This window comes from Delphinapterus leucas, chromosome 14, assembly GCF_059928025.1.
Source record: "Delphinapterus leucas isolate spDelLeu-1000000601 "Yukka" chromosome 14, BTC_Dleu_Yukka2, whole genome shotgun sequence".
Lineage (NCBI taxonomy): Eukaryota > Metazoa > Chordata > Mammalia > Artiodactyla > Monodontidae > Delphinapterus > Delphinapterus leucas.
The window spans coordinates 26,318,818-26,343,424 of record NC_143142.1 but is presented as its reverse complement, the minus strand read 5'-3'; the positions used below and the strand labels follow the sequence as shown (position 1 = coordinate 26,343,424).

At 56.5% G+C, this 24,607-nt stretch overlaps 3 protein-coding genes across 4 annotated transcripts; all 3 read left to right on the top strand.

Moving 5' to 3' along the window:
- Positions 1-746: 746 nt before the first annotated feature.
- Positions 747-11,424, top strand: LRRC74B (leucine rich repeat containing 74B). The gene is given in 13 exon segments (XM_022551527.3): positions 747-885; positions 1,477-1,612; positions 2,015-2,151; positions 2,982-3,188; positions 6,320-6,350; positions 6,352-6,428; positions 7,653-7,724; positions 7,727-7,766; positions 8,796-8,824; positions 8,827-8,867; positions 10,417-10,512; positions 11,221-11,293; positions 11,296-11,424. Coding segments are annotated over 13 exon segments (1,137 nt in total). The 3' UTR covers positions 11,355-11,424.
- A 4,687-nt stretch (positions 11,425-16,111) lies between these two features.
- Positions 16,112-21,379, top strand: LOC111163074 (tubulin alpha-3 chain). The gene is made up of 4 exons (XM_022551526.3): positions 16,112-16,359; positions 16,895-17,043; positions 17,339-18,019; positions 20,649-21,379. The coding sequence occupies exons 1-4, from the start codon at positions 16,239-16,241 to the stop codon at positions 20,943-20,945; spliced, it is 1,248 nt and encodes a 415-aa protein (XP_022407234.1). The 5' UTR covers positions 16,112-16,238; the 3' UTR covers positions 20,946-21,379.
- A 164-nt stretch (positions 21,380-21,543) lies between these two features.
- THAP7 (THAP domain containing 7) lies at positions 21,544-23,874 on the top strand. Of its 2 annotated transcripts, XM_022551524.3 has the most exons (5): positions 21,544-21,644; positions 21,817-21,896; positions 22,214-22,369; positions 22,848-22,988; positions 23,188-23,874. In XM_022551524.3, exons 2-5 carry the CDS (start codon positions 21,817-21,819, stop codon positions 23,750-23,752), a joined length of 942 nt encoding a protein of 313 aa, XP_022407232.1. In that variant the 5' UTR covers positions 21,544-21,644; the 3' UTR covers positions 23,753-23,874. The 2 variants fall into 2 exon arrangements, with proteins under 2 accessions (XP_022407232.1, XP_022407233.1); XM_022551525.3 differs by lacking the exons at positions 21,544-21,644; positions 22,848-22,988 and having other exon boundaries at positions 21,669-21,896.
- Positions 23,875-24,607: the final 733 nt, after the last annotated feature.

Sequence of the window (24,607 nt, the reverse complement as noted above, 5' to 3'; positions counted from 1 at the left end):
CCCAGGCCCAACCCCCCGTTGCCCTGGGCCTCCCATCCGCTTCAGACTCCCTCTGCTGGGCCCCAGACACACAGAGAGGCGCAGTCTCTGTCCACTGCCCTCTGGCCTCACCTCCTTGGGGTGATGACAGGTGGGATAGGTATTGTGAGAGGGCAGCATGGGCCAGCAGGAGCCCAGAGGAGGACAAGGAAAGCTTGCGGAAGAAGCAACCTCTGAACTGACACTTGCAGATCTTAAGTTCAACAAGAAGCATTGGGGAGGAATGTTCTCGGTGGAGGGAGCAACATATGCGACGCTAAAGCGTGTGAGAGCTGGGACTCACAGAATGGGAGCGAGACCCTGGCTCCAGAGAGGAGGTGGCCAGGCCCTGCAAGGTCCCCCAGCCTCCTCTGCGACGCCCCCGAGAAGCTGCCCCACCCCCAGTCTCTGGAGTGGAAAGGGGGCTATGCTGGAGCCGCCTAGGGCGACGGGAAGACAAGCCCGCCACGCGCCAATCGCTCCTGGCTGCGAGCAGGTCAAGGTCAGCCCGGGGCTGCAGCGTTGTCCGCAGCAACCAACAACTCGGGGTCGCCTGGGCAACTGCCGCCCGGGAGGCTCTCTATTGGCTGTAGCGGGCGCCTGTTCGCCATGCGTCGCATCCGATAGGTCGATGCACCGGAGGGTCTGCCCACATCCCCTGGCTGCGCTCCCGATGCAGCCCTCGCAGTCCCGGCCTCGGTGTCCGCGAGTGCAGAGTGGAAGTAACCATGAGGGGTCCCTGCGAGGGGCCTGGAGAGAAGGAAGAGCTGGAGGAAGGGGCGGCGGCGGCCGCTGGGCGTCCTGCAGGGGTCCCGGAGGCCCAGAAGGGTTCGGACGCGGATTCGAACTCCGACCAGGAGAAAGAAGGTGCCTACGGGTCGGGGGGCAGGCTGGGGCCAAGTAGGCAGGGGACCCTGTCCAGCAGGAGCGCATCCCTCCGTGGACACCTTCGGGGCAGCCGGCGGCCGCTCCAGCCCTGTGCCATCTCCGTAATGTTCCTGGAGGCATCAGGAGTTCCACGATTAGAACAGGCTTCCAGAATGATGTTAAGATGCAAAAATCCTGCCAAACAGTCTAAGAAGGGCTGTCCCACCCTGACATGGGATCAGGGCTGGGTTTTCCCAACCCTCAGGAGAAACTAAAGTAATGGATGTATAGAACTTAGAATTGCTTCAGCTTCCTTCCCCATAAAATGTTCATAAAGCGTATGTGGTCTGCAATCCAGCGGAAGACACAGCATGCACTTTGGTGTCAGACAGGCAGGGTAGGGCCAGGATCAGCTGCTATAAGCTGCATGACTTTGGGGAAAGGATTTGCATTCTCTGAGCCTCAATGTCCTTGTCTGTATGTGGGGGCAACAGTCCCTACTAGCAGGAGGAAATGCCTCTAGAAGGAAAACAAGGCTGCATAGTGATGGAGGCAGGGGAGGGGTCCACATCCATCCCTGTCTCCTATCAGGCACCCATAAGCTGGGAGAACTGGGCAAGGATACCCTCTACCTGAGGTCTTGCTGGGCCCACAGCGTCGTGCCTGCTTCCTGCTTTCTGCACCAAGGGAGCACCCCAGAGCTCAACCTGCAGCACCGTGGCCTGGGGCCCCAGCTACCCCTGGAGGGATCCTGGGGCCAGGCTTGGAGGGCAAGGACCTGGGAGCAGCAGCCATGGGTGTGGTCCCTTCCTGAGCCCATCCACACACTCCTCGGCTTTGCTCTGTACCAGGCATGTCCCATCCCCCACAATGGGTGACAGGTGGGATCGGGGCTATGACAAAGTTCAGTACAAGGGCTGGGGAGCCTGCAAGCGGCCCATAACTTGCTGGAGGGTCAGCGAAGCTCCTGGGTGGAGCCTATAAGGAGAAGCAGATGTCCCTGGGCCTGTGGGAAGGGGAGGTCCTTCCAGCTGGAGGGCACCGAGTGGGCTGAGCCCTGCAAACAGAGCCTGGGTACTGGCTAGCTATCTGGGGCCCTCAGCTCTGGGAAGGTCTCAGGCCCCTCTCTGCCCCAGGCTGCCCAGGCTCTGGCTTCTGTGTTGACCTCCAATCCCTACATCAAGAGGCTGGAACTTCGGGACAGTGGGCTCTGTGGGGCCGGCACGGAGGCCCTGGCAGGTGCTCTGAGCAAAAGCAGTATCTGTGGTAGGTGCCGTGCCTGGGACAGGGGGGCAGGCTACCCCCACACCGGGCCTTGTCACCCCCCGACCTGCCGGTGTTGCTGGGGGCAGAGCCTCATCACAGGGTGGGGAGGGTGGGGTGGAGTTAGACCCTCTGTGGTGCACCCAGTGCTGGACCCCTCCTCTACCCTCTTCTGCTAGCCAGCACCCCTGCATACGTCATCCTCCCAGTGCCTGAAGGCAGGTGGGAGAGTGCGGCACAGAGGGTCAGGGGCCGGGCAGTGCGGGAGGCAGGGTGCTGGAGTTTGTCAGGGCTGGATTCAAATGCCGCCTCTGTGGCAGGGTGACCCTGGGCAAGGAGCCAACCTTGCTGAGCCTCAGTTTCCAATCTGTGAAGTGGGCCCAACAATGCCACTTAGACCTTGGGTATGTGGGAAACATATGCTCAGCGGAGCGTCTGCTCACATATGAGCTCCATACACAGCCACCTGGGCTGTCACTGCCAGTCCCCGGAAATGTAGCAGTGGGGGCTTCTGTGGGTGGGCTGTGTTATGCCACGCACAAATCATCAGCGGGGTGGCTGCATCTACATCGCAGACGTCCTCCACAGCCCCACAAAGTAGGTGGTTTTAGCCTCTTGACAAAACTCGTGGAGACATGGAGTGGGGGTTGAGGTCTGGGAAGCTGCCTGGGGCCGGAGGGGACCCAGCTGATGGGTGGCAGACTCACCATCCACCCCTGGACAGTCTGACTGCAAGGCCCCTCCTGCTGTGTCAGGCCTGGAAGGTGTGCGGGAGGGAGGAGGGTGATGCCTGGCTTTGGATCCCACCACTAAGGAGTGGTGCTGGCCCCCAGATGTGGACCTGTCAGAGAACCAGCTGGGAGCGGTGGGAGCCTGGGCTCTCTGTGCCGCCCTGGCGGTGAACCCGGCTGTGCAGAAGGCACAGCTGGCAGGGAATGGCCTGGAGGAGCAGGTGGCCCAGTACCTTGCTGAACTCCTGTTGGCCCACACAGGCCTGAAACCCCTGGACCTGAGCTATAACCAGCTGAATGACCAAGCAGGTAACATCCGGCCACTGGCCAGGGAGACCATGGTGGCACTCATGTCCATCTTCCTGGGGCAGGGTGGGTGGAGTAGGCAGGACCACTCTGAGCATCCATGCTGTGGATCCTGCTCCCCCCCCATCCCCGTACAGAACTCTCAGCCCATTCCCCGAATGTCTTACTGCCCACCACTGCATATGCTGGGTGCTGACAGCCACTAGGGATCCAACCATGAAGTATACTAAGTCCCTGCCCTCAAGGAACACACATTAACAAGATAACTCTCCATAATTATTGTGTTACAAAAGAAACAAACAGGGCTTGATTCTAGAGATGAATGTGGAGCCCCTCCCCGCTTTAGAGAGGTGACCACTCCGGAGGACTCTGTAAGGAGGAGATGTTTAAGCTGAAATGTGCAATGGGGGAGGAATCAGACATGGCAAGACCAGAGGGAGAGCATTTCGAGATGAGGAACTATTTCCCAGGCACACAGACACCAGTGTGACTGGGCTACCATGCCAGGAGAGAGGGTCCAGCTGTGGGATGGAGAGACAGCAGGGCCGCAGAACTACAAATCATGGCAAAAGACATGAGGATTTCATTCCGAGTGCTGTGGAAGACATCAGTGGAATTCCTTGATCTTACCACTTTTGTTCATGCCCCAGGGCCTTTGCATGGGCTGGCTGCTTTGCCAGGAATATGCAGTTCTACCTGCCTGTCCTCAACCACCCCAATTGATTTTAAGAATCACCTGGGACCCTGGGTTAGGAATACAGATTCCGTGGCCCTGGGCCTCCTGAACCTCTGTATCCTCTTGGGGGAGATGTGGGTGCATCTGCATTTCAACAGGAGCCCCAGGAGATTTGTCTGATCCAGAAAGTTCAGGGATCACTGTTCTGACTGCTTAGTGTGAGTGGGGGTGGCGCCAGCCTTGGCTTGGGCGAATCAGCCCTAGAGTTTAACCGCCAGAGAGACAGTCTGCCTTCTAAGAAAACTGTTGTGAAATCAGTGAAATTAAAAGAGAAACTCTCGGGCTTCCCTGGTGGCGCAGTGGTTGAGAGTCCGCCTGCCGATGCAGGAGACACGGGTTTGTGCCCCGGTCCGGGAAGATCCCACATGCCGCGGAGCGGCTGGGCCTGTGAGCCATGGCCGCTGAGCCTGCACGTCCGGAGCCTGTGCTCTGCAATGGGAGAGGCCACAGCAGTGAGAGGCCCGCGTACCGCAAAAAAAAAAAAAAAGAGAAACTCTCCTTGGTGGTTCAGTGGTTAAGAATCCGCATGCCAATGCAGGGGACACGGGTTTGAGCCCTGGTCCAGGAAGATCCCACATGCCGCGGAGCAACTAAGCCCGTGTGCCACAACTACTGAGCCTGTGCTCTAGAGCCTGTGAGCCACAACTACTGAGCCCACTTGCCACAACTACTGAAGCCCACGTGCCTAGAGCCCGTGCTCTGCAACAAGAGAAGCCACCGCAATGAGAAGCCTGCGCACTGCAAGGAAGAGTAGCCCCCGCTCGCCACAACTACAGAAAGTCTGCATGCAGCAACGAAGACCCAACACAGCCACACACACACACAAAAAAAGGTAACTATAAAAACATTAGTTCAAAAAAAAAAAAAAAAGAAGCTCATTTAAGACTTTCAACAAACTAAGGGTAGGCATCCCTCTGGGCCTGCACGGTCAGAGCGTTAGCACAGGAGAGGCAGTGAGGATGGAGGGGCTGGAAGGCAAGGCCCCACGAAGGCTGCATGGCAGGGATGGGCTGTTTCCCCAAATGGGGATCTGTGGGTGGGACAGACTCCCTTAGGGGTCTCAGTCTCCCCACCTGACCCAAGGCAAGGGTGGCACCTACCTCATGGGTTGGCTGCAGGGGTCTTGAAGAACAAGCATTGGAACTACAGGAGGCCGATTCATGCGTATAGAACTTTCTCACCCTCCAGCTGTTCAGCAAAGTGGCGGACCACCGCCCTCCTCTCCCAGCCCTGGAGTGTCTGAGGAAGAGCAATGTACATGTCTGAGAACCTGCGGGTGTCATATCCAGGGCTGGATGCAGGGTGTGAGCCCCCTTCTCTGGGAGGTTCCCTGGGAGGCAGCCCAGGGAGTCCTCACTGTCCTGCAGGGAGCTCTCCTAGGTGCTAACACTTCTGTGGAACTGGTGGCTGAGCCCTCTGCTCTGGGCATTTCTTCAAACCAGCCTGTGCTGGGTGCCGGCACCATGGACAGGGGTCAGATTCGGATCCCTCGAGGGGCTCCCAGGTGTGTGGGAGAGACAGGCCAGGCAGAGAGGTCTAACAGCCAGAGCCTGGAAGGATGGAAGCACAGTGGACATGGGGTCCACAGTGGCCCGGCCCAGCCTGGCGGAACAGGCAAGGCTTCCTGGGTGAGGATGAGGAGCTCTTATCCAGGTGAAGAAAGGGATCAGCAGGTCCACACGGGGGGCAGCTGGAGGCTGAGAACTGGGACCAGGTCAGACCAGCTAAGTGTTGACAGAGTGGAAAGCGGGGTGGGTGGGTAGGACTTCTGCCCATTTTATGTGTAAAATATCTCTCAGCTTTCTTACCCACCCAGCCCTGCTCTTTCCTTTTCTACACCACTGCCTCCTCACTGCCACAGCTGTGCTGGCCCTGTCACCTCTTGTGTAGACAGTGGCACAAGCCATCCAACTGGTCCCCTGGCCTCTTGTCTCCGCCCCCTCCCACCCACCTTCTCACTTCTTAACGCATCTCTCGAGTGCCCGTCACTCCCACCTTCCTCCACTGGCTTACCTGGCCAGCCCAGCGCCAGGCCTGTGTGCATTTCCACAAGCACATCCGCTCCTCCCCAGATCCACTCTCCACGGTGCCTGCCCACGTGCACAGTGTGTCCCTCAATCTTCAAGGTTCTCTCTGCTTTCTTGACCCCCTAGGCAGGGTTGGCCCCCACTCTGTCCCCACACCTCCCTGTTGTGGTCTGTAATAGCTAACATCCCATTAACTTATATTTATAGCTTCTCCAATAAATGTGAATTCCTTGAGGGCAGAGCAGGCCCACGTGGGGTTCAACGCCCTGACGCTGGTGTGCAGCAGAGACCCCAGCCCACAGCGGGCATCGGTATCACTTTCTGAAGGAATGAACAGAGTGAATAAAAAGTCTGTCTTGGTGTTTCTGAAGGGGAGATGCTTGGACCAGCCCTGGCAGAAAACAGGACTCACTGAGCTTAACATAAGCTGGAATCACCTGCGAGGCCCAGGAACTGTAGCCTTCGCCAGGGGACTAGGGGTATGAGGCCTCGCCCAGTAAGCCCCTCCGGCCTGTCCTTTGGGGGCAGGTCTCCCAGACGCCAGCCCCCCATCTTTCGCAGCTCTTCAGAAATGAGTCTTGGATCTTTTCAGCAGAGCTCAAAGAATGTGTTTTCTTTTGTTTTGTTTTGTTTTGTTTTGCGGTACGCAGGCCTGGCCCTGCTGTGGCCTCTCCCGTTGCGGAACACAGGCTCCAGACACGCAGGCCCAGCGGCCATGGCTCACGGGCCCAGCCGCTCCGCGGCATGTGGGATCCTCCCGGACAGGGGCACGAACCCGTGTCCCCTGCATCGGCAGGCAGACTCTCAACCACTGCGCCACCAGGGAAGCCCTCAAAGAATGTTTTTTCAGGTGATTTTCATTTTCCTGGCTCTACTTAAGGACGACAACATGTGGTCTCCCTGTGCCCACTCTCATGTCACTAAGTGAGGCGTCCACAGCTGAATGTTGCACACCTTCTGAGACATCACATACAGGCGGCCGGTGGGGACACTATGCAGTCCAGTGACACATGCTCACCACTGGGCAGATGCAGATGCTTCCCTGAGATGACAGCCTTGCGCCCTGGGATCCCAGCACACACTCTCAAACACCCTGCCTGCTCCCTTGGGTCTTGTGGTTCGTAGGCCTTGGGAGTGGGCAGCACAGGCGCCTGTGATGCTTCTGGTGGCGGCTGCCTCTGTGGGATCCTCCTCAGGGAACAGCAGCCACTGCCTTGCCCTCTGACAGGGCTGACCTGGGGTCCTGCCCCACAAGGTGACAGATCAGGCTTTGTGTCCCCAGGGCACCCACGAGCTCCCACCCTCCTCCCCATCACATTTTCCTGGGTATGTTTCATCCAATAGCCCTTCACTGGGGTGCCCTCTGGGCCCTGGGCTGCGCTGTGCCTTGGGGGCCCTGCCCTTGAGAGGTCCCCACTCGGGGCGGGGGGAGCTTGATCACTGTGTCTCTGGGGCCTGCTGCCCAAGGAAGATGGCCCAGTCCTGAGGCTCGTTCGCATCCACACCCACCCTCTGTGCTTGCTTCTGGTCTTTCCACTCTGCCAGTCACCATCGTCCAAGCCCCAGGGCTCTCCTCTGGAACCTCTGTGGTCTTCTGCTCTCTGTCCACGCTCTTTGCTCCTCGGGCCTCCTGGGCTCGGAGGCTGGGGACTGGCTTCCTCCACCTTCACATGTGGTCCCATGGGGTTTCTGCTTTGCGTCCGTCAAACATCTTCCCGAAGGTCTTGGACATCTCGTATAATGGCTGTGGGGATCCGGGAGCCTCCGCGCTGGGGGAGGGCTCAAGACCAACAACATGTTGGAGGAGGTCTACATGAGGTGAGAGCACGGGGTGCCCCGCCCCTGCCTCCAGGCCCACAGCCACCCAGGGACTGGGGCTCATCTTGCTGCTGTTTACCACTTTGTGCCCAAACCTGCCACACGCACTCATGGTGGGGCCGCAGCCACAGCCCAGCTCCATCCTTCTCACTCAAGTTCCTCCTTTGTAATTGGGACTTTTAACGTGTACTGCGAGGCCAGGGGCTGGGAAGTGCAAACGCATAAGGCATCTTCAGCAGAGCCTGGTGCGGGGGTGGGTGGGGTGTGTGCTCCACACGAGTTTTCCTCCATTTCAGGAGGAGTGGTCTTCTTTGCCCAGCACACGGCTGCTGAGGGGGCCTGCCATGGGTGGGCTGCTCCTCCAGGCCCTGGCAGGGTCCCAGGCCTCTTGGGAAAACCAAAGCGGGAGCCACAGCCCAGAGGGAACGGAAGAGGCCAGACAGGTCATGGGCTACTGCGGCTGAGTCTCACACCAGGGCTGCCGGAATGAGCTGGGCCTGCCTGCCATTGGCAGGGACATGTGCTCCATCCTGCCCACTTTTCCTCCTTATGGAAGGAGCCATGGCCAGAGGAGAGATGCTGAAATTCAAGGTCAAGCTGGGGTCTAAGTTAGAGGGACATGGGGCTGACTGTGGAAACAGAGTGGCCGAGAGCAGTGCTGAGGCCTGGAGTTTGTGCCCATCAGGAGTAGGAAGAGGTGGGGAGGGAGCTGGGTGGCTGTCATGGGGATAGGAACGGGGTGCCAGCTGGGGCAGGATGCGTGGGAGCACCTGCTGAGTGCTGAGGGCCAGGGAGCAGCAGCTGGTGCAGGAGGTGGGGGGAATAACACTCTAGGTGTGTTTGCTGGGCAATCTTGAACACCGAAGCCTCTGATGAAGCTTTTACACACTGACCTGCCCAGGGCCCCTGGCGTGTGCGTGAAGCTGGACCTGGGGGCTGCACCAGCAGCTCCAGCCAAGACCCTGGGGGCAACCTGGCTCTGCACAGTTGTTTGCAAGACAGTACCATGCACACGCCTTTCTGTTGCAGCAACAACCGCATCTCTGCAGTGGGAGCCCTGACCTGGGCCTGCAGGTCAACCAGACACTGAGGATTCCTGCTGTGAGTGCTAGCCTGATGGGGAAGGCCCTGGCACAGACCTGCCTGTGCCTGTCCACACAGACCCTTCCCCCACTACATCTCCTCACCCCAGTGGCAGTGGGTACATGGGTCCCAGAGCCCAGGTGGGGTAGGGGGCCCCCTGGCTTCCTCATGTGACCACTTCTTCCCCTTGTCATTCACTCACCCATCTCTGGCTTGACCCAAGAACTCCTTCAGACTCCTCCCCCTCCATCCTTCCCTCTTAGCTGCCCCTCCCCCTCAGCCCACTGGAGTTGTGCTCTGCTGAAGATGGCCAGGGCCACCTGGCTTCCCCTCACCTTACCCTGCTCTTCCCCTGGCTTTGCTGGAACCCAGGGGCCATCCAGGTATTCTGTCTCCAGTGGGGAGGGTGTGGCTGATCACTGAGAGCAGAGAACAGAGAAGGGAGGGAGGAGTAGGCCCACAAAGACCACTGTACCAGCAGCTCTGGGGGCATCCAGCCCTGCGTGGCCCTCAGCTGGCACAGGAGCCCCCAGCAGCACCCCCTTCCCCAGCCTGAGGCTCACTCCTCTCCTAGCTCCGGCTGAAACCCAGACCTCTCTCTAAGCTCTGGGTCCCCATTTCCAGCCACCTGCTGGACCATCCTCCAGATGGGAATAGGCACGTTGGATTCTGGGAGTCGAACCTGAACGTGTCGTCCCCCTGAAGGGCTGCCTCTAGGTGGGGGTTCCTTCCCACTGAGTCAGAAGCTGGGGGCTCGGCACAGACCTGCCTGGGGTCCAGTGCTGAACCCTCCCTTTCCACATCTTCCCTCCATCTCACCTCCTGAAGAACAGTGTGGGGAGAAGGGGGGAACGGGGCTGCCTGCTTCTCCTTCTCACCTCCTCCTGTTCACTTTCTTGGCCCTTCCTTCCCACCTGCTTCCAGGTGATCTTTCTACACCAGAAACATGCCCCTGCTTTAAATCTGTTGGGCACTCCCCTCTGGACAAATCCAAGCTTAGCGTGTCATTCACAGCATGTGGGCTCTGGGCTCTGCCAGCAGACCCCCCCCCCCCCGCCTTAAGGCACATCATTCTCAGCCCAAGCTGCTTGCAATTCTCCTACCACACAGTGCAATTTCTCAGCCTTGCTTTGATCCTGAGGCTCTTCTTACTGAAATGCCCAGCTCCACCCACCACACCTGTAAAGCTCAGCTCAGGGGTTTTATCCCCGCCCACCCTTTACCTCCCAGGGAGGGTTGGTGCACCTGGTCTCATGGCACTCTTCACATTATACTTTTATGTTTCCTTTCCTCTCCTCCCTGTACCGGTGAGCTCTTTAAGGGCGGGGTGTGTCTTGTGTGTCTATGTCTTTGGCTCCCAGCACAGAGTGGGTGAAGGGTGGGGGCTCAGTCAGTGTCCACTCCCTTCCTTTCTTCCCCGACTCCAGTTTCACCAAGGGCATCATGTCTGAGGGAGGTGCCTTCTGAGCTGAGGGAGCGGGGCCGCCCAGAGCCACATCAACAAAGATGAGGGACCCCTCCCGCCTCCCTGGGCTCATCGTCTGTCACCTGTGTGTGTGTTTCTCAGGTGTCCAGGAATCCCATGCGAAGTGAAGGCTGCTTTGGTGTTCTCAGGTCTGTCCAGGCTAATCCACTGTCTGCCCTAGAGCTGCTGGATTTTTCTGTAAGAACTTCTCATAAAACTCATCTCTGATCCTCCCAACAGCCCTAGGAGGTATAATTTCCCCCATTTTAGAGGGAAAAAAGTGGGGATTAGAGAAAGAGTGCCCAGCGCAGATACATGGTGTGGCCACATCCAAGTTCAACCTGGGTCATGATGCCACTCGGACTCGCCTCCCACTCCCGTGTGGGGTATCACGGTGGTCTCACCTCAGACCCCTGCCTTGGTTCTTCATTGGCCGAGAGAGAATAGGTGGCTTAGGGGGCACAATGCTCACTGCTCACCAATGTTTGGATTTGCAGGTTCAGCTCTTGCAAGGTGGCCCCTCTCCCTGTCCAGTACTGGCTGCAGGTGCTGGAAGATTCACTTGGGGAACTGCACAGGAGATGAGAACCCCTTTTCACTCACTTTTGCCTTTTTAATATAGAAAAAATGTCACTCTTTTCTAAGGTGGTTAAACATTAAGGAGAGAATCCCCAAATACAAATTATGAAAAGAGTCTAGTCACAAATCACTGCTTATTCTACCTCTGATTTTTTTCAACCCAGGCCTGAGTCAAAGCCTTTCCAGAGATGTGTTTACAGCTTCAATCCTTCAGGCTTGGGACAACTAATGCCCTAATAAGCTTCTTTGATACCTTGGGTACATAAGTAAAACAGTCAAGTTCTCAGAAAGTGATAACGCACAGCCTTGTAATGGGTTTCTCCTCAGGATATCCATGTGAACAGAGAGTTTGATGACCTCACCAGCTCAGTGAAGGTCATTCTTCCAGGGCTTTACATAAAGCTGCCCACAGAGTGGAGTACAAAAAAGAATTCCTGCCCGTCTTCAGACCGTCTCAATGACTATGTTGTATGGTTTCCTCATCTCTCCCATTGGCCACTTCAACTTTGAGATGCCTTTCAACACATGAGTCTGCACCGAGTCCCCATGTCAACTGGGTGGCAAGTCCTACGGAGCCGGCCTTCATAGTGACTCAGACACTGGTACTAATCGGGGCCTTCCTTTGTTCTCACTCATTCGTGTAACACGAACTTGTATTATATGTTGCACACTGAGCTGGGCATGGGGTCAAAGATGCCCAAACAAGACCCTGCCCTGGAGACCTTTGGACACAATTAAAATATAAGGTGGTCTGCAACTGGCATTCTCAAAGTCAACTTGGGAGAAGGCAAATGGACACAGCTTTTTTGGAAGGCAATTCATCATCATGCACCAAGAGCCTTAAAACTGCCTGTCCTGCGATCCAAAGTTCTGACTAATCTGCTCCACAGAAATCACCAGAGATGCATGGAAAACCGGATGCCCAAAGATGCACATGCAAATGCTGTTTATGATATGAAAATTGAAAATAATCTAAATGCCCAATAACAGGGGATTGGTTTACTACAATTTGGAATTCTGTAAACATTAAAAGTCAAGTGTTCGAAGAACATTTAACAGTTTGTGAAAATGCACATGATTGATGTTAAGTGAGAAAATCAGGATAAAAAAATCACATGGTTTGTCTGGCAGCTCCTCAAAAGGTTAAACATAGAGTTGACCATATGACCCAGCAATTCCACTTCTAGAGAAATGAAAACACACAAAGCATCTGAACCATCTGAACACAGATGTTCATGGCAGCATTGTTCATAATATTCACAAAATGCAAATACCCACCAACTGATGAGTGGATAAACAAAATGTGGTATACCTATACAATGAAGTATTATTTGGCAATAAAAAGGGATGAAATCTGGGGTGATGGAAATGTTCTAAAATTGATTAAGGTAATGGTTGCACAACTCCATTGACATACTAAAAGTATTTGAATTGTATACTTTAAACACGTGAATGGTATGGTATATGAACTGTGGCTCATAATAAAGTTGTTTAAGAGAAAAAGGAATGAGGGACTTCCCTGGCGGTCCAGTAGTTAAGACTCCAAGCTCCCAATGTAGGGGGCCCAGGTTCGATCCCTGGTTGGGGAACTAAGATCCTACATGCCGCATGGTGCCACCTGAAAAAAAAAAAGAGAGAAAAAGTAATGAAGTCCTGACACATGTGACAACATGGATGAACCTTGGAAACATTACGCTAAGTGAAAGAAGTTAATCATAAAAGACCACATACTGTACTTCATTCATATGAAACGTCCAGAATAGACAAATATACAGAGACAGAAAGAAAATGATAGGTTGCCTAGGGCTGGGAGAGGGGAGGAATTGGGGATTGACAGCTAAAGGGTATGGGTTTCTTTGGGGGATAAAAATGTTCTAAAACTGATGGTGGTGGTGGTTGCACAATTCTGTGAATATACAAAAAAACCATTGAATTGTGTACCACTTTAAATGGGTGATGTCTGATATGTGGATTATATCTCAGGAAAGCTATTAGTAAATAAATAAATACATAAAATCATGTTGTTTGGCCCAAATTGTATGGATAACAAATGTATACATGTATATACTAGCAGGAAAAACAAACAAAACAACCCTGGTGTATTAACAATGTTTGTCTCTAGGTTGTGGCTTTATAGATTTTATTTCCTTTCTGTTTTTCTGCATGTTCCACACTTTCTACTCTATAAATGTGTGTTACTTTTAAAATCAGAAAAATTAATTGTACTTAAGAAATGGCGGGTGGCACAAGCTACAAGTCAGCTGCGCGCGCTACGGCCTGAAGGAGGGCACCTCCGTCCCCAGGACGAGGCCCTAACGCCCTGAGACCGTGTTCGGAGCCGGGAGGTGACTGAAGGTAAAGGCCCCCGATCCCGCGGGATAAGCGCCCCTGAAGCCTGCTCTCCTCGCCCCACGCGGGGCCGCTCCGGACAGCGACCCTCAGGCCTCCAGAGCGGTGAGACAATCTCGCGGTTTGAGCGCGGGGGCGGCGGGACCGGACCAGAGGCGGCGGGACCCTCTCCTGCTTCCCCAGAAGACTCTGCCTTACTCCAGCCCGTCGGACTGCCCGCGCCCTCAAGATAGGACACCGAGCGCTGCCCAGCCCGGTACCTCCCTCCCCTCCCCGCTCCGCCCTGCGGGCTCCCTGCGGCGGCTCCCCCAGCGGCGCCCCCCCCCCCCCCCGCCAGCAGACAACAGCCAGGTTCGGCTGCGTAGACAAGGCCAGGCCTCCTCGAAGCCGCCTAGCTGGCGTAGACAGAACAGGAAACCGAACACCACTCCCACCTGAAGGCCAAGATCTCGCGGGAACACCCACCTGCGCTCATCCTTCGGCGTCCTCGCAGCCTTCCCGCCAAATCCACGTCCAATCAGAACGCGCCACACTCTGGGAGTCGCGTGCTGACCAATAGGGAGCGGGATTCCAGACCTTGGCCCGCCCCATGGTGCTCCAGACCAATGGGCGTTGGCGGCGGCGCGTCCTAGGAGCGCGCGGCGCGGCAGCAGCAGTTGGGCGGCTGCAGCTGTTGAGGTCGGAGTGTGGTGGTGGCGCTCACCATGGTACAGCCGGGCGGGCGGGAGGCCTGGAGGCCGTGTCCCGGGCAGATGGGTGGGGGCCGGGTCTGAAAGGATGCCAGAAGAGCCTCGTGTGGGCGTCCGCTCCCCGATCGCGCGGCCAGAGCAGAGGCTGAAAAGGAGAAACTGCGAAGGCGGCGTTCTCGGCCGTGGAGCCACAGTTCCCACGAGTAACAACGTCCGAGTCCGAGAGCCGCGGCAGTCAGCTCGCCTCGGCACGTTGTCTCTGGGCTTAGGGGAGGCGGGCAGTCCAGGCTGCAGTGGTCGGGCTGCCCGGTGCATGGACAGTGGGCACAGCGGGCAGGGCCGGCCTCCGGGGGTGGCGGGGGGCCGTGCTGGGGAAGGAGGTCATCTGCTGAGAAGGGGACACAGGACTTGGTCTGGAGGAACTTTCAGAGAGGAAATAGAGCCGAGTACAGAAATGTAAACAAACTTCAGCAATCCAGGCAAGGTCGGCAGTGCGCTCGCTTTCTGTTGACAGCGAGGAATGACATCCCCGAGCACTGCAATTCCTTTCACTGTTAGTCAGATGGACGTGGCCTTACAAACCACGGAGCTCCCCAGCCGCATTTTGTAAATGAAGACATTGGGGTATTTCTTCGGATCACAGAGCTGGCTCTGATCACACTGGGGCTGAGAGAGTAGAAGGACACAACAGGCATCCTGTGAAATACAGTGGATCTGGATTCAAAGCGAATAGTTTGCATTTGAAAATGGTGCGGTTGGGCTTCCCTGTTGGCGCAGTGGTTGAGAGTCCGCCTGCCGATACAGAGGACGCAGGTTCGTGCCCCGGTCCGGGAGGATCCCGCATGCAGCGGGGCGGCTGGGCCCGTGGGCCGTGGCCGCTGCGCCTGCGCGTCCGGAGCCTGTGCTCCGCAACGGGAGAGGCCACGGCGATGAGAGGCCCGCGTACGGAGAAAAAAAAAAAAAAAAACCCAGAAAATGATGCGGTTGGGTGGATTTCAAAGGACTTCCGGGGTGCCGATGGAGTCCTCCTCTGGGGGAGTGATTTCGTTGTCATTGGAGATCTTTCCCAAACCGAATGCTTCCCTCTGGGATGATGTTCGGGGATTGCTGCATCAAGCTGGTCTCTCCTGCTCTGAGATTTGGTGCTTGTATAATAGAAAACAGGACTTCAAGTTCTGAGGACTGTATGTAAGTCAGAATTTAGTGTGGGTGGCACACCTCAAATTTCATGTGATCACCTCTGTATTTGTAAGGATGATGTGTCTAAAATCAGACATGTGATTAGGGACTAGAGTTAAATTCCCGGCAGGAAAGAAACGGTACATTCAACATAGATACTCACAGGACAATCTTTAAGAAGATACTATTTATAAAGATACGGGCAGGGTTTAAGGAAACCACCAAAGGATAGTGCAGTATCCCAGCACTTGTGCCATCTGGGAGACATTAACTCCTAGGCTGGAAGAGGTGAGGGGATGGAGTGCTTATGAGAAGCTCAGAGGGTAGGTTTATGACAAGCGCTGACTGCTGACACTCTGTGCCCTTGTAAAGTAACTCAAGCGACCCAAGGCAGCCCGGCAGGGAGGGAGCCAGGGTCAAGCACCCCGACCACACCTTCCTCTAACCTCCAGCTCTTGCTGGTGCCTGACATTGGCTAAAGCAACCAAAAGCCAGGGGGCACAGTCCACATGGGTCAGCCTCCTTGAGCACAGAGCTGGACAGAGAACAGAGGCTAGACCTAGAGGGGCAGATGAAACACACACAGTGACCACCCATGCTTGGGCCATGGTGGCCTCTGTCCCAGTCCACTTTTCCTTTCCCAACTCAATTACCACTTAACCTTATCATTTGGTCAGAACACAATAAAAACTGCTATATTCTTCACAGAATTACTGTGACTAGCCATAACATGGAGTTTATTATTGACATACGGCTTGCAAAATTTTAAATAACCGAATTTTTGTATAGTAGCAAACACTTAGGTTCTGGGGCTAATTCTGGCATTCACTATCAGCTAGAGTGGTTCAGGGCAAGCCAGTTTTCACAGGGATAAAAGGGTCACATAAGCCTCTGGAAAAGAAAATAAGGTATGAGAAAGCCCCAGACACTCTGAAGCACATACAAACATTTTATTATATTTTGCCTGCCACACAGTAATGGCTGCCTTCAAGACAAGGGGCCTCACACGTATATTCTGGTTCCCAGCGTGAGTGCATCTCTATCCACGTGGGGCAGGCGGGGGTCCAGATCGGCAATGCCTGCTGGGAGCTCTACTGCCTTGAACATGGAATTCAGCCCGACGGCCAGATGCCAAGCGACAAAACCATCGGCGGTGGGGATGACTCGTTCAACACGTTCTTCAGTGAGACCGGGGCTGGCAAGCATGTGCCCAGAGCCGTGTTCGTGGACCTGGAGCCCACCGTGGTCGGTAGGTACCCTTAGACTTAGAAGGGGAAGCACAGAACCTTTGCTGGGTTCCTCCAGATCAGAAGCCCGAGGTAGTTTCCAAGGGGAGCTGCCAAGAGAGAGCACCTTTCAGTGGCGGCCACCCAGGAGAGAACAGAATGTCACCTTAGAGCCCGTGAGACCCAGGCCACAGAGGGCGCCCGGCAAAAGTCACGCTGATGTCTAGTATGTCAGGGCCATTTCAGCAACACCCCGGGTGTAGCTGTGGGTGTGAACAAAACACGCACACGCAGAACCGCCTGTGCGGTGTGAGCATTCCCTCGCCTTTGGGAACTGGCCACACTGGCATTTGTTCCTCGGGTTGACTGGACCTTCCCGGAGCCATAAACGGCAGATGAGGCATGTGTATCACACGGAGACCTTTTCTGTGAGACGCTGACGCTGCTGGCCTGCAAGGCGCAGCACGTGCCTGTAGAATTGAAGGTTTCCCCGGACCTGGCCATCCCGGTGAGTCAGCGACCGTCCTTAGAGTCTCGGGCACGCTGTCCTCTCTGCAGATGAAGTGCGCACGGGGACCTACAGGCAGCTCTTCCACCCGGAGCAGCTGATCACCGGGAAGGAGGACGCGGCCAATAACTACGCCAGAGGCCATTACACCATCGGCAAGGAGATCGTCGATCTGGTCCTGGACCGGATCCGCAAACTGGTGAGAAGGGCCCTGGGAAGGCCTCCTGGACAGGAGGGGAGGCCCGGGATCTCCCCGGGACATCACTTTGGCAAAACCCAGCAGAACCATGAGTGCAGGGTCTTCCTTTCCGGTGTGGCCGCAGTGCGTCCACGTCTGTAACTGCTAAGTGTGATGCGTGTTCCCTGTGGATGGGTTGAACCCGTATGGTGAACCTGCAGAGGAAGAGTGTGCCGTGACCGGGGCCTGTGGGGGCCCGTGCGGGTGGTGGCACGGCTCATGCGGGCGTGGCCTCACGGCCTCTGCTGTCCCGCAGGCGGACCTGTGCACGGGCCTGCAGGGCTTCCTCATCTTCCACAGCTTCGGGGGCGGCACCGGCTCGGGCTTTGCGTCTCTGCTCATGGAGCGGCTCTCGGTGGACTACGGCAAGAAGTCCAAGCTGGAGTTCGCCATCTACCCGGCCCCCCAGGTGTCTACAGCTGTGGTGGAGCCCTACAACTCCATCCTGACCACGCACACGACCCTGGAGCACTCGGACTGTGCCTTCATGGTGGACAACGAGGCCATCTATGACATCTGCCGGCGCAACCTGGACATCGAGCGGCCCACGTACACCAACCTTAACCGTCTGATCGGGCAGATCGTGTCCTCCATCACGGCCTCCCTGCGCTTTGACGGCGCCCTCAACGTGGACCTGACGGAGTTCCAGACCAACCTGGTGCCCTACCCCCGCATCCACTTCCCCCTGGCCACGTACGCCCCAGTCATCTCGGCCGAGAAGGCCTACCATGAGCAGCTGTCCGTGGCCGAGATCACCAACGCCTGCTTCGAGCCGGCCAACCAGATGGTCAAGTGTGACCCTCGCCACGGCAAGTACATGGCCTGCTGCATGCTGTACAGGGGGGACGTGGTCCCCAAAGACGTCAATGCGGCCATCGCCACCATTAAGACCAAGCGCACCATCCAGTTTGTGGATTGGTGCCCGACTGGGTTCAAGGTAGGCTGGGCAGTAACGCGTGTTCACCTTCCCGCCCACTGCAGATCCTGGGACGGGTGCTGCCCCTTTGTGAAGGGTACCCTGTTCCAGGGCAGCTGCACTGCAGGGAGAACAAGTTTAGTAATTAATTTGCTAGGTGCCTTGATCTTTAGCAAGGACTTTATGTACCCTTATTTCTTACAACCAACCTGTAACACTCATGGGCTACTACTACTACTATCTTACAGTTTAGAGACTGAGGCTGAGACAGCTTTTAGTATCTAACAGCCTCAGGGGCAGCGAGCAATGGAGGGAGCTTTCAGGGACGTCTGACTGCAGCATGTCTGTCCTCCACATTTTCCCACGCTTGCTCAAGAAGCCTGTCAGGGTCTATGGTATCATTTTGTGTTAGAAATCATGGTTTTTAGATTTCACATTACTTCAGTCACCAGTTGTCACTGCATTTTAGGTAACATTTATGTTTTTGTAGACAGAATTTTAAATTCATTATGCAGTGTTTTCTATGGGGCCAAGGGTGGTTCACTGCTGTTACTCCAAACCAGACTCAGAACACTGCCTCGCACACAAAATCACACTGATAATTAGGTGGCTCCTTCAACCGTGTTTAGTGTCACGATGAAACCTCTACCCAGAGAAAAGCAACATGTATCTGGAAGCCAAGTAACATGTTAGACCTATTGTGATCACCAGGCTAAGTGCCTCGCCACACCTGGGATCCTTAACTCTGCCCCCTCTTCTTCATTAAAAGTCCTTGTTCACAATTGATCTTCCACATTAGAAAAAGTGCTAGATCCTGCACTCGTGAGCCCTGATGAGTTCCTGAGGTGTTTGGGGAGTTGCACGTTCCAGGGTCATTGCAGATTGAAAATGAAGAGAAGTAGAAGCAATATGTGTGTCATCCTATTGCCATTTGGAAAGGCCAGAGCTTGCCTCTGACTACAGACAAGTTGTTGCACCCACCTGGCCTCTGTCAGCCCCACTTCAAGACACCCTGGCACAGACCATCTCCGAGGGTGTAAGACCGACAGATGCAAAGTGACTCACAGAAAAGAGTAAAGTCTATAACAGGTTTCACCAATCTGGAAATATTCATTACACCTTCCGTAAGAGGTTTGCAGACCTCAGAAGTTATAGGTGGGGGCTGAAACCTTCCATTCTTGACTTCTCCTTTCAGTCACCTCACCATGACCTTCGGAAGGCAAGGACATCCAAGGCAGCCGCAGCTGGGTGGCACTTTGGGGGGTGCTGTGCCCTCTGCCCAGGCTTTCCCTCCTGGCTGAGTCTCTGTGAGCCAGTGGGGAGGCCGGTCTTGTGGGGAGGTACAGGAAGTCACAGCTTCTGTCCCCACAGAGGATAGTTCTCCCTCAGATGGAGCACGTTGAATTCTCATTGCTCTAAGTTCCTTTTTGTCAGTCTGAGTGTGATTTCACCATATGTTCTTTAATAACCATTTGCTCAGGGGTGCACTATTGTCAAGGAGTCTTTCCCATGTTTATGTTTAGTTTTTTCATTATAAATGTGTGTATGTGGCAAAATATTAAAATGACGCAGAAGGCTGAAAAGCTGAAGTCCTCTTCCCCTTCCAGAGCTTTGTCCCTCAAGAGATAGTCTGTGCATATTCACATTACACCTCTTGTTATACGGGTGACGTTGACAGAAAGGGGCCAGCGACATGGGCAAAGAACATTCTTTAAAGGTAGGTGACAGACTCCACTCATGCCGAAGAGAAACGGAAGCTGGCAGCACTCCCACTTGGAGGGGCTGGCTGGCCTGACCTTAGTGCTGTGTGAGAGCACCCCTCTATCAAGTCAGAACCCCCTGTGCCCTTCCCCCTGCTCATCCCAGCTCTTCTGGAGACTGGCTGTGTCCAGCTGCTGCTGACTGCTAGCTGCTCACTAGGGCAGGGAAGGGTCACAGCGTCAGCCCTCTCCCCGTTGTTTGTCCTCCTCCAGCATGATATTCCCTGAGCTGTCAAAGACTCTAGCTGGTGTTTAATACTCTACAGGTATTTTTAAGCATAAATCGAATTAAAGTTGCTTTTCTTTTTACCAAGTATACATTATACCTTGGACATATTTATATGCCGGAACAGATTTCTCATTCTTTTCTATGATCATACAGTGTTCTACTGTAGGAAGTGTATGATAATTTAACTAGTTTCCACAAAGGACATTTGTTTCCAGTTTTGCCATTTCAGATGGCGCTTCACAAAGTGAAAATATGAAGTCAACGGATATTAGATGTTGGCATATATTGGTACAAAACAAAGTACCAATTCCTACAGCGCATAATTTAAACCGGGTCCACGGCCCCCGTTTTTAAAAATAACCTACAGGCTTCCCTGGTGGCGCAGTGGTTGAGAGTCCACCTGCCGATGCAGGGGACACGGGTTCGTGCCCCGGTCCGGGAAGATCCCACATGCCGCGGAGCGGCTGGGCCCGTGAGCCATGGCCGCTGAGCCTGCGCGTCCGGAGCCTGTGCTCCGCAATGGGAGAGGCCACAGCAGTGAGAGGCCTGCGTACCGCAAAAAAACCCCACAAAAAACAACCTACCTACAATTTCTGAGGCCACAGTATAAACTTCACCATGAAAAATAAATAAACTTCACCATGTTCCCCTTCTCTGGCAGGTGGGCATCAACTACCAGCCCCCCACGGTGGTCCCAGGGGGAGACCTGGCCAAGGTGCAGCGGGCCGTGTGCATGCTGAGCAACACCACGGCCATCGCCGAGGCCTGGGCCCGCCTGGACCACAAGTTCGACCTCATGTACGCCAAGCGCGCCTTTGTGCACTGGTACGTGGGGGAGGGCATGGAGGAGGGCGAGTTCTCGGAGGCCCGGGAGGACCTGGCAGCGCTGGAGAAAGATTACGAAGAGGTGGGCGTGGACTCGGTGGAAGCAGAGGCCGAGGAAGGGGAAGAGTACTGAATGCGAGGGCGCGGCTATAAGCCCCCTGTCGCCCGACTGTCACGTTACAGATGTGTTTACCTATTAAAGTTTCTGTATTGAGCATAGTCTGCCCTGTGCTGCACTTCGACCAAATTCCCACGCCAGATACTTTCCTTTTCCAAGTGAATTTCTAGGGAAACTATGTTCCTCCCGAACAGAAAAGATGCTGCAGGTCCGTACGTCTGTCTCGCTACACAGAGCAGTCAACTGCCGCGTTACCCCCCCGAAAAAGGCTTCAGAGTGAGGGGCGGAGAACCGGGAAGCGCTCTCCGCCTAAACAACTGGAGTCCTTCGCGCCGGCCAAGGCGCTCCTCGGGGGCCGGAAGTGGGCCGGTTCTGGTCGTCGGAGTCGCGGGCCAGCCACGTTTGCCCCGCCCCGCACGAACACACTCCCGCGCCCCACCCCCGGAGGAGCTGTCCCGGAACCTCCCGCCCGGCCCAGAAGAGGAACCTCTCCCGCAGGAAGCGTGCGCGCCAGCTCCGCCGGGCTCGTTCCCGTCGTAGGCGTTTCCCGACCCGGGCGGCGTGGGAGATCCCCGCGACCACTCCCCGGGCTCTCTCTGCAGTTTCCGGGACCCGCCCCTCGGCGAACGCCGCGCACTTCCGCGTTTCTATGGTACTGACTTCCGCCGCGAGCCAAACCTCGCGATACTTCGGCGGCGCAGCAATGGCGAGACCGTGAGTGCCGCAAGCGGGAGTCTGGAGAACAGGCTGGGACGGGGTTCGGGCGAGATCGAGCCGGGGAAGACCCGCCACTCGGGGGCCGCTTGCAGCGGGGTGGCAGCCTGGGGCGCGAAGCCCCTCCGGGCCCCGACAGCCGCCCGCGACCGAGCTCCCGCCTCTTCCCCAGATGCCGCGTCACTGCTCCGCCGCCGGCTGCTGCACACGGGACACGCGCGAGACCCGCAACCGCGGCATCTCTTTCCACAGGTCAGCGCGCGTGCGCGCCGGCGCGCGGAGGGTCCCCTACGCATGCGCCCGTCCTGCCGCCTCGCGGAGCCACTGCGCACGCGCTTCTGTGGTCGGGGCGGGGCTTGAGTGGGAGGCTGGGTGGGGGAGGAGGGGCGGTCCGCCTGCCCGGGCCAGCTGCTTCGAGTCTCACCTACGTGATGATGTTCAGCCAGTCTCTTTTCTTCTGGAGGCCTCAGCTTCCTTGTCTGTGCGCAGGCAGTGTCAGCGCGAAGTCTGGGGGCGGCATGAGCGGGGTCGGCCTTTCTCGTCGGGCTCACGGGCTTGTGGCCCCGCAGGCTACCCAAGAAGGACAATCCAAGGCGGGGCTTGTGGCTGGCCAACTGCCAGCGGCTGGACCCCAGCGGCCAGGGCCTGTGGGACCCGGCGTCCGAGTACATCTACTTCTGCTCCAAGCACTTCGAGGAGAACTGCTTTGAACTGGTGGGAATCAGGTGAGCCTCCTGGCAGCTGGCAGTGGACAGGGCCTGGGCAGTGGGGTGGCAGCCGGCCGGTGGGGAGGTCCCCGGAGCAGCAGCCCTGGTTTCTCCAGCTGGGAACCTCAGCTTCCTCTCCCGACAGACCAGGGCAGTGAGACCCACCCCCTAGGGATCACTGTGCCAGAGCGCACTCCCTGCAACCCCAGCCCTCCCTACAAGTGCACAAACGGAATCAGTTCTTTTGGCTGGGCTACCCTGTTCTGGTGGAGCCTTTCCACGCTCTTTAACTCTGAGGAGTTTTGCGTGGAAGAGATTGGTGGGGGCCTTAACTTGGCATTCCCCAGACTCATTGTTGGCAGGGTGCCTCCCACCTCCCACAGAGCTAACCCAGCAGCTTGCTGGAGTGCTGGAGGGCCTGCTGGCTCCATGCCCTGCGGGTCGGCTAGGGCGGCAGGGATTTGTTCCACCTCATCCAGACCGCTCTCCCTCGCAGTGGGTATCACAGGCTGAAGGAGGGAGCAGTTCCGACGATATTTGAGTCTTTTTCCAAGTTGCGTCGAACAACCAAGACCAAGGGGCACAGTTACCCCCCTAGCCCCCCTGACGTCAGCCGGCTCCGGCGATGCAGGAAGCGGTACGTGCTGCAACGGAGGGGGAGGTGCCCCACTGCACCCCAGGTCTGAGGGACTGGGCTTTAGGGTGCCTGACAGCAGCCTTGCTGGACAGGGTTCTGAGCCCGTGGAGTGGGTTCAGGGATGGGGGTTAGATGACCTGGTGAAATGGGGTCGGCGAGCCCTGAGCCTGGCCTGTCAGTCTCTCTCTCTTCCCCCCAGCTGCTCTGAGGGCCGAGGGCCCACAACTCCATTTTGCCCACCTCCACCTGCTGACATCACCTGCTTTCCTGTGGAAGAGGCCTCAGCACCTGCTGCCTTGCCTGCCTCCCCCACCGGGAGGCTGGAGCCTGGCCTCAGCAGCCCCTTCTCAGACCTCCTGGGGCCCCTGGGTGCCCAGGCAGATGAAGCAGGCTGCAGCACCCAGCCTTCACCTGAGCGGGAGCCAGAGCGACAGCCGTCTCCACTGGAGCCGAGGCCCATCTCACCCTCAGCCTACATGCTGCGCCTCCCGCCGCCCGCCGGAGCCTACATCCAGAATGAGCACAGCTACCAGGTGGGCAGCGCCCTGCTCTGGAAGCGGCGGGCTGAGGCTGCACTCGATGCCCTGGACAAGGCCCAGCGCCAGCTGCAGGCCTGCAAGCGGCGGGAGCAGCGGCTGCGGCTGCGGCTGACCAAGCTGCAGCAGGAGCGGGCACGGGAAAAGCGGGCACAGGCCGATGCCCGCCAGACTCTGAAGGAGCACGTGCAGGACTTTGCCATGCAGCTGAGCAGCAGCATGGCCTGAGTGAGGGCCGCCCGGCAGGGCTTCAGCCTCTTTCTCCCTCAGTATCCACCTTGAGAGGATCTGATCTTAGCTGCGTCCACCAGCCCTGCCAGATGCCATAATAAAGTGGATTCTAGAAAGAAGCGCTGCTCTCTGGCTCAGCTGGGGGCTGGGGCCCTTCCCCTGGGTACCAGGCCCGTTTCCCCAGATTGGCTGTAGGGCCCGGAGGGCTCAGGCCTTGTAGCCCAAGCCCTTGGCTGTGGAGAGCAGAAAGCCCTCACTGTACAGCTCTGTGTCCGTGTACTGTACAGGGCTCTCTGAGGGGTCGTGTGAGTAGAGGTTCGGGGGCAATACTGGGCACCCTTTCCTTAGTACCTGAAACAGCCTTGACTTAGCCAGCTGGTCTCTGAAGACACCCATGAAACCCAGGCCAGGCTCAGTTCTTTTTCAGGGAAACAACAGGCTTCCGTCCCCAGATCCAATCTGCCCAGCAGTCAGACCTGGCATGAGCTCCAGCTGCTGGTCAGCCCCCCACTCACCACCAGGCCTGTCCCATCTGAAAAACGGACAAGAGAGGCGATTACTGACCTGGGGTTGCTATGCTTGGCAAGTAGTGAGGGCCCCACAGTGACCATTCTGATCCCCAGAGGTCTGGGATGAGGCGTGTGGGGAGCAGAGGGCCAGGCACTTGGGCAGCAGTCCTGGTGTCGCCTCTGTCCTCATTTTCCTTCAGTTCACCTGGAACGTGGCAGGCCTCCCTGCATCTGTGATCAGCAGCTCCGTGTGTGAGGCACTTAACCACACACTTGACCTCCCTGCTGGGCCTCAGCCACAGCAGCCCCAAGAGCACCGCTGAATCCTTTCTAGTCCTGGAAA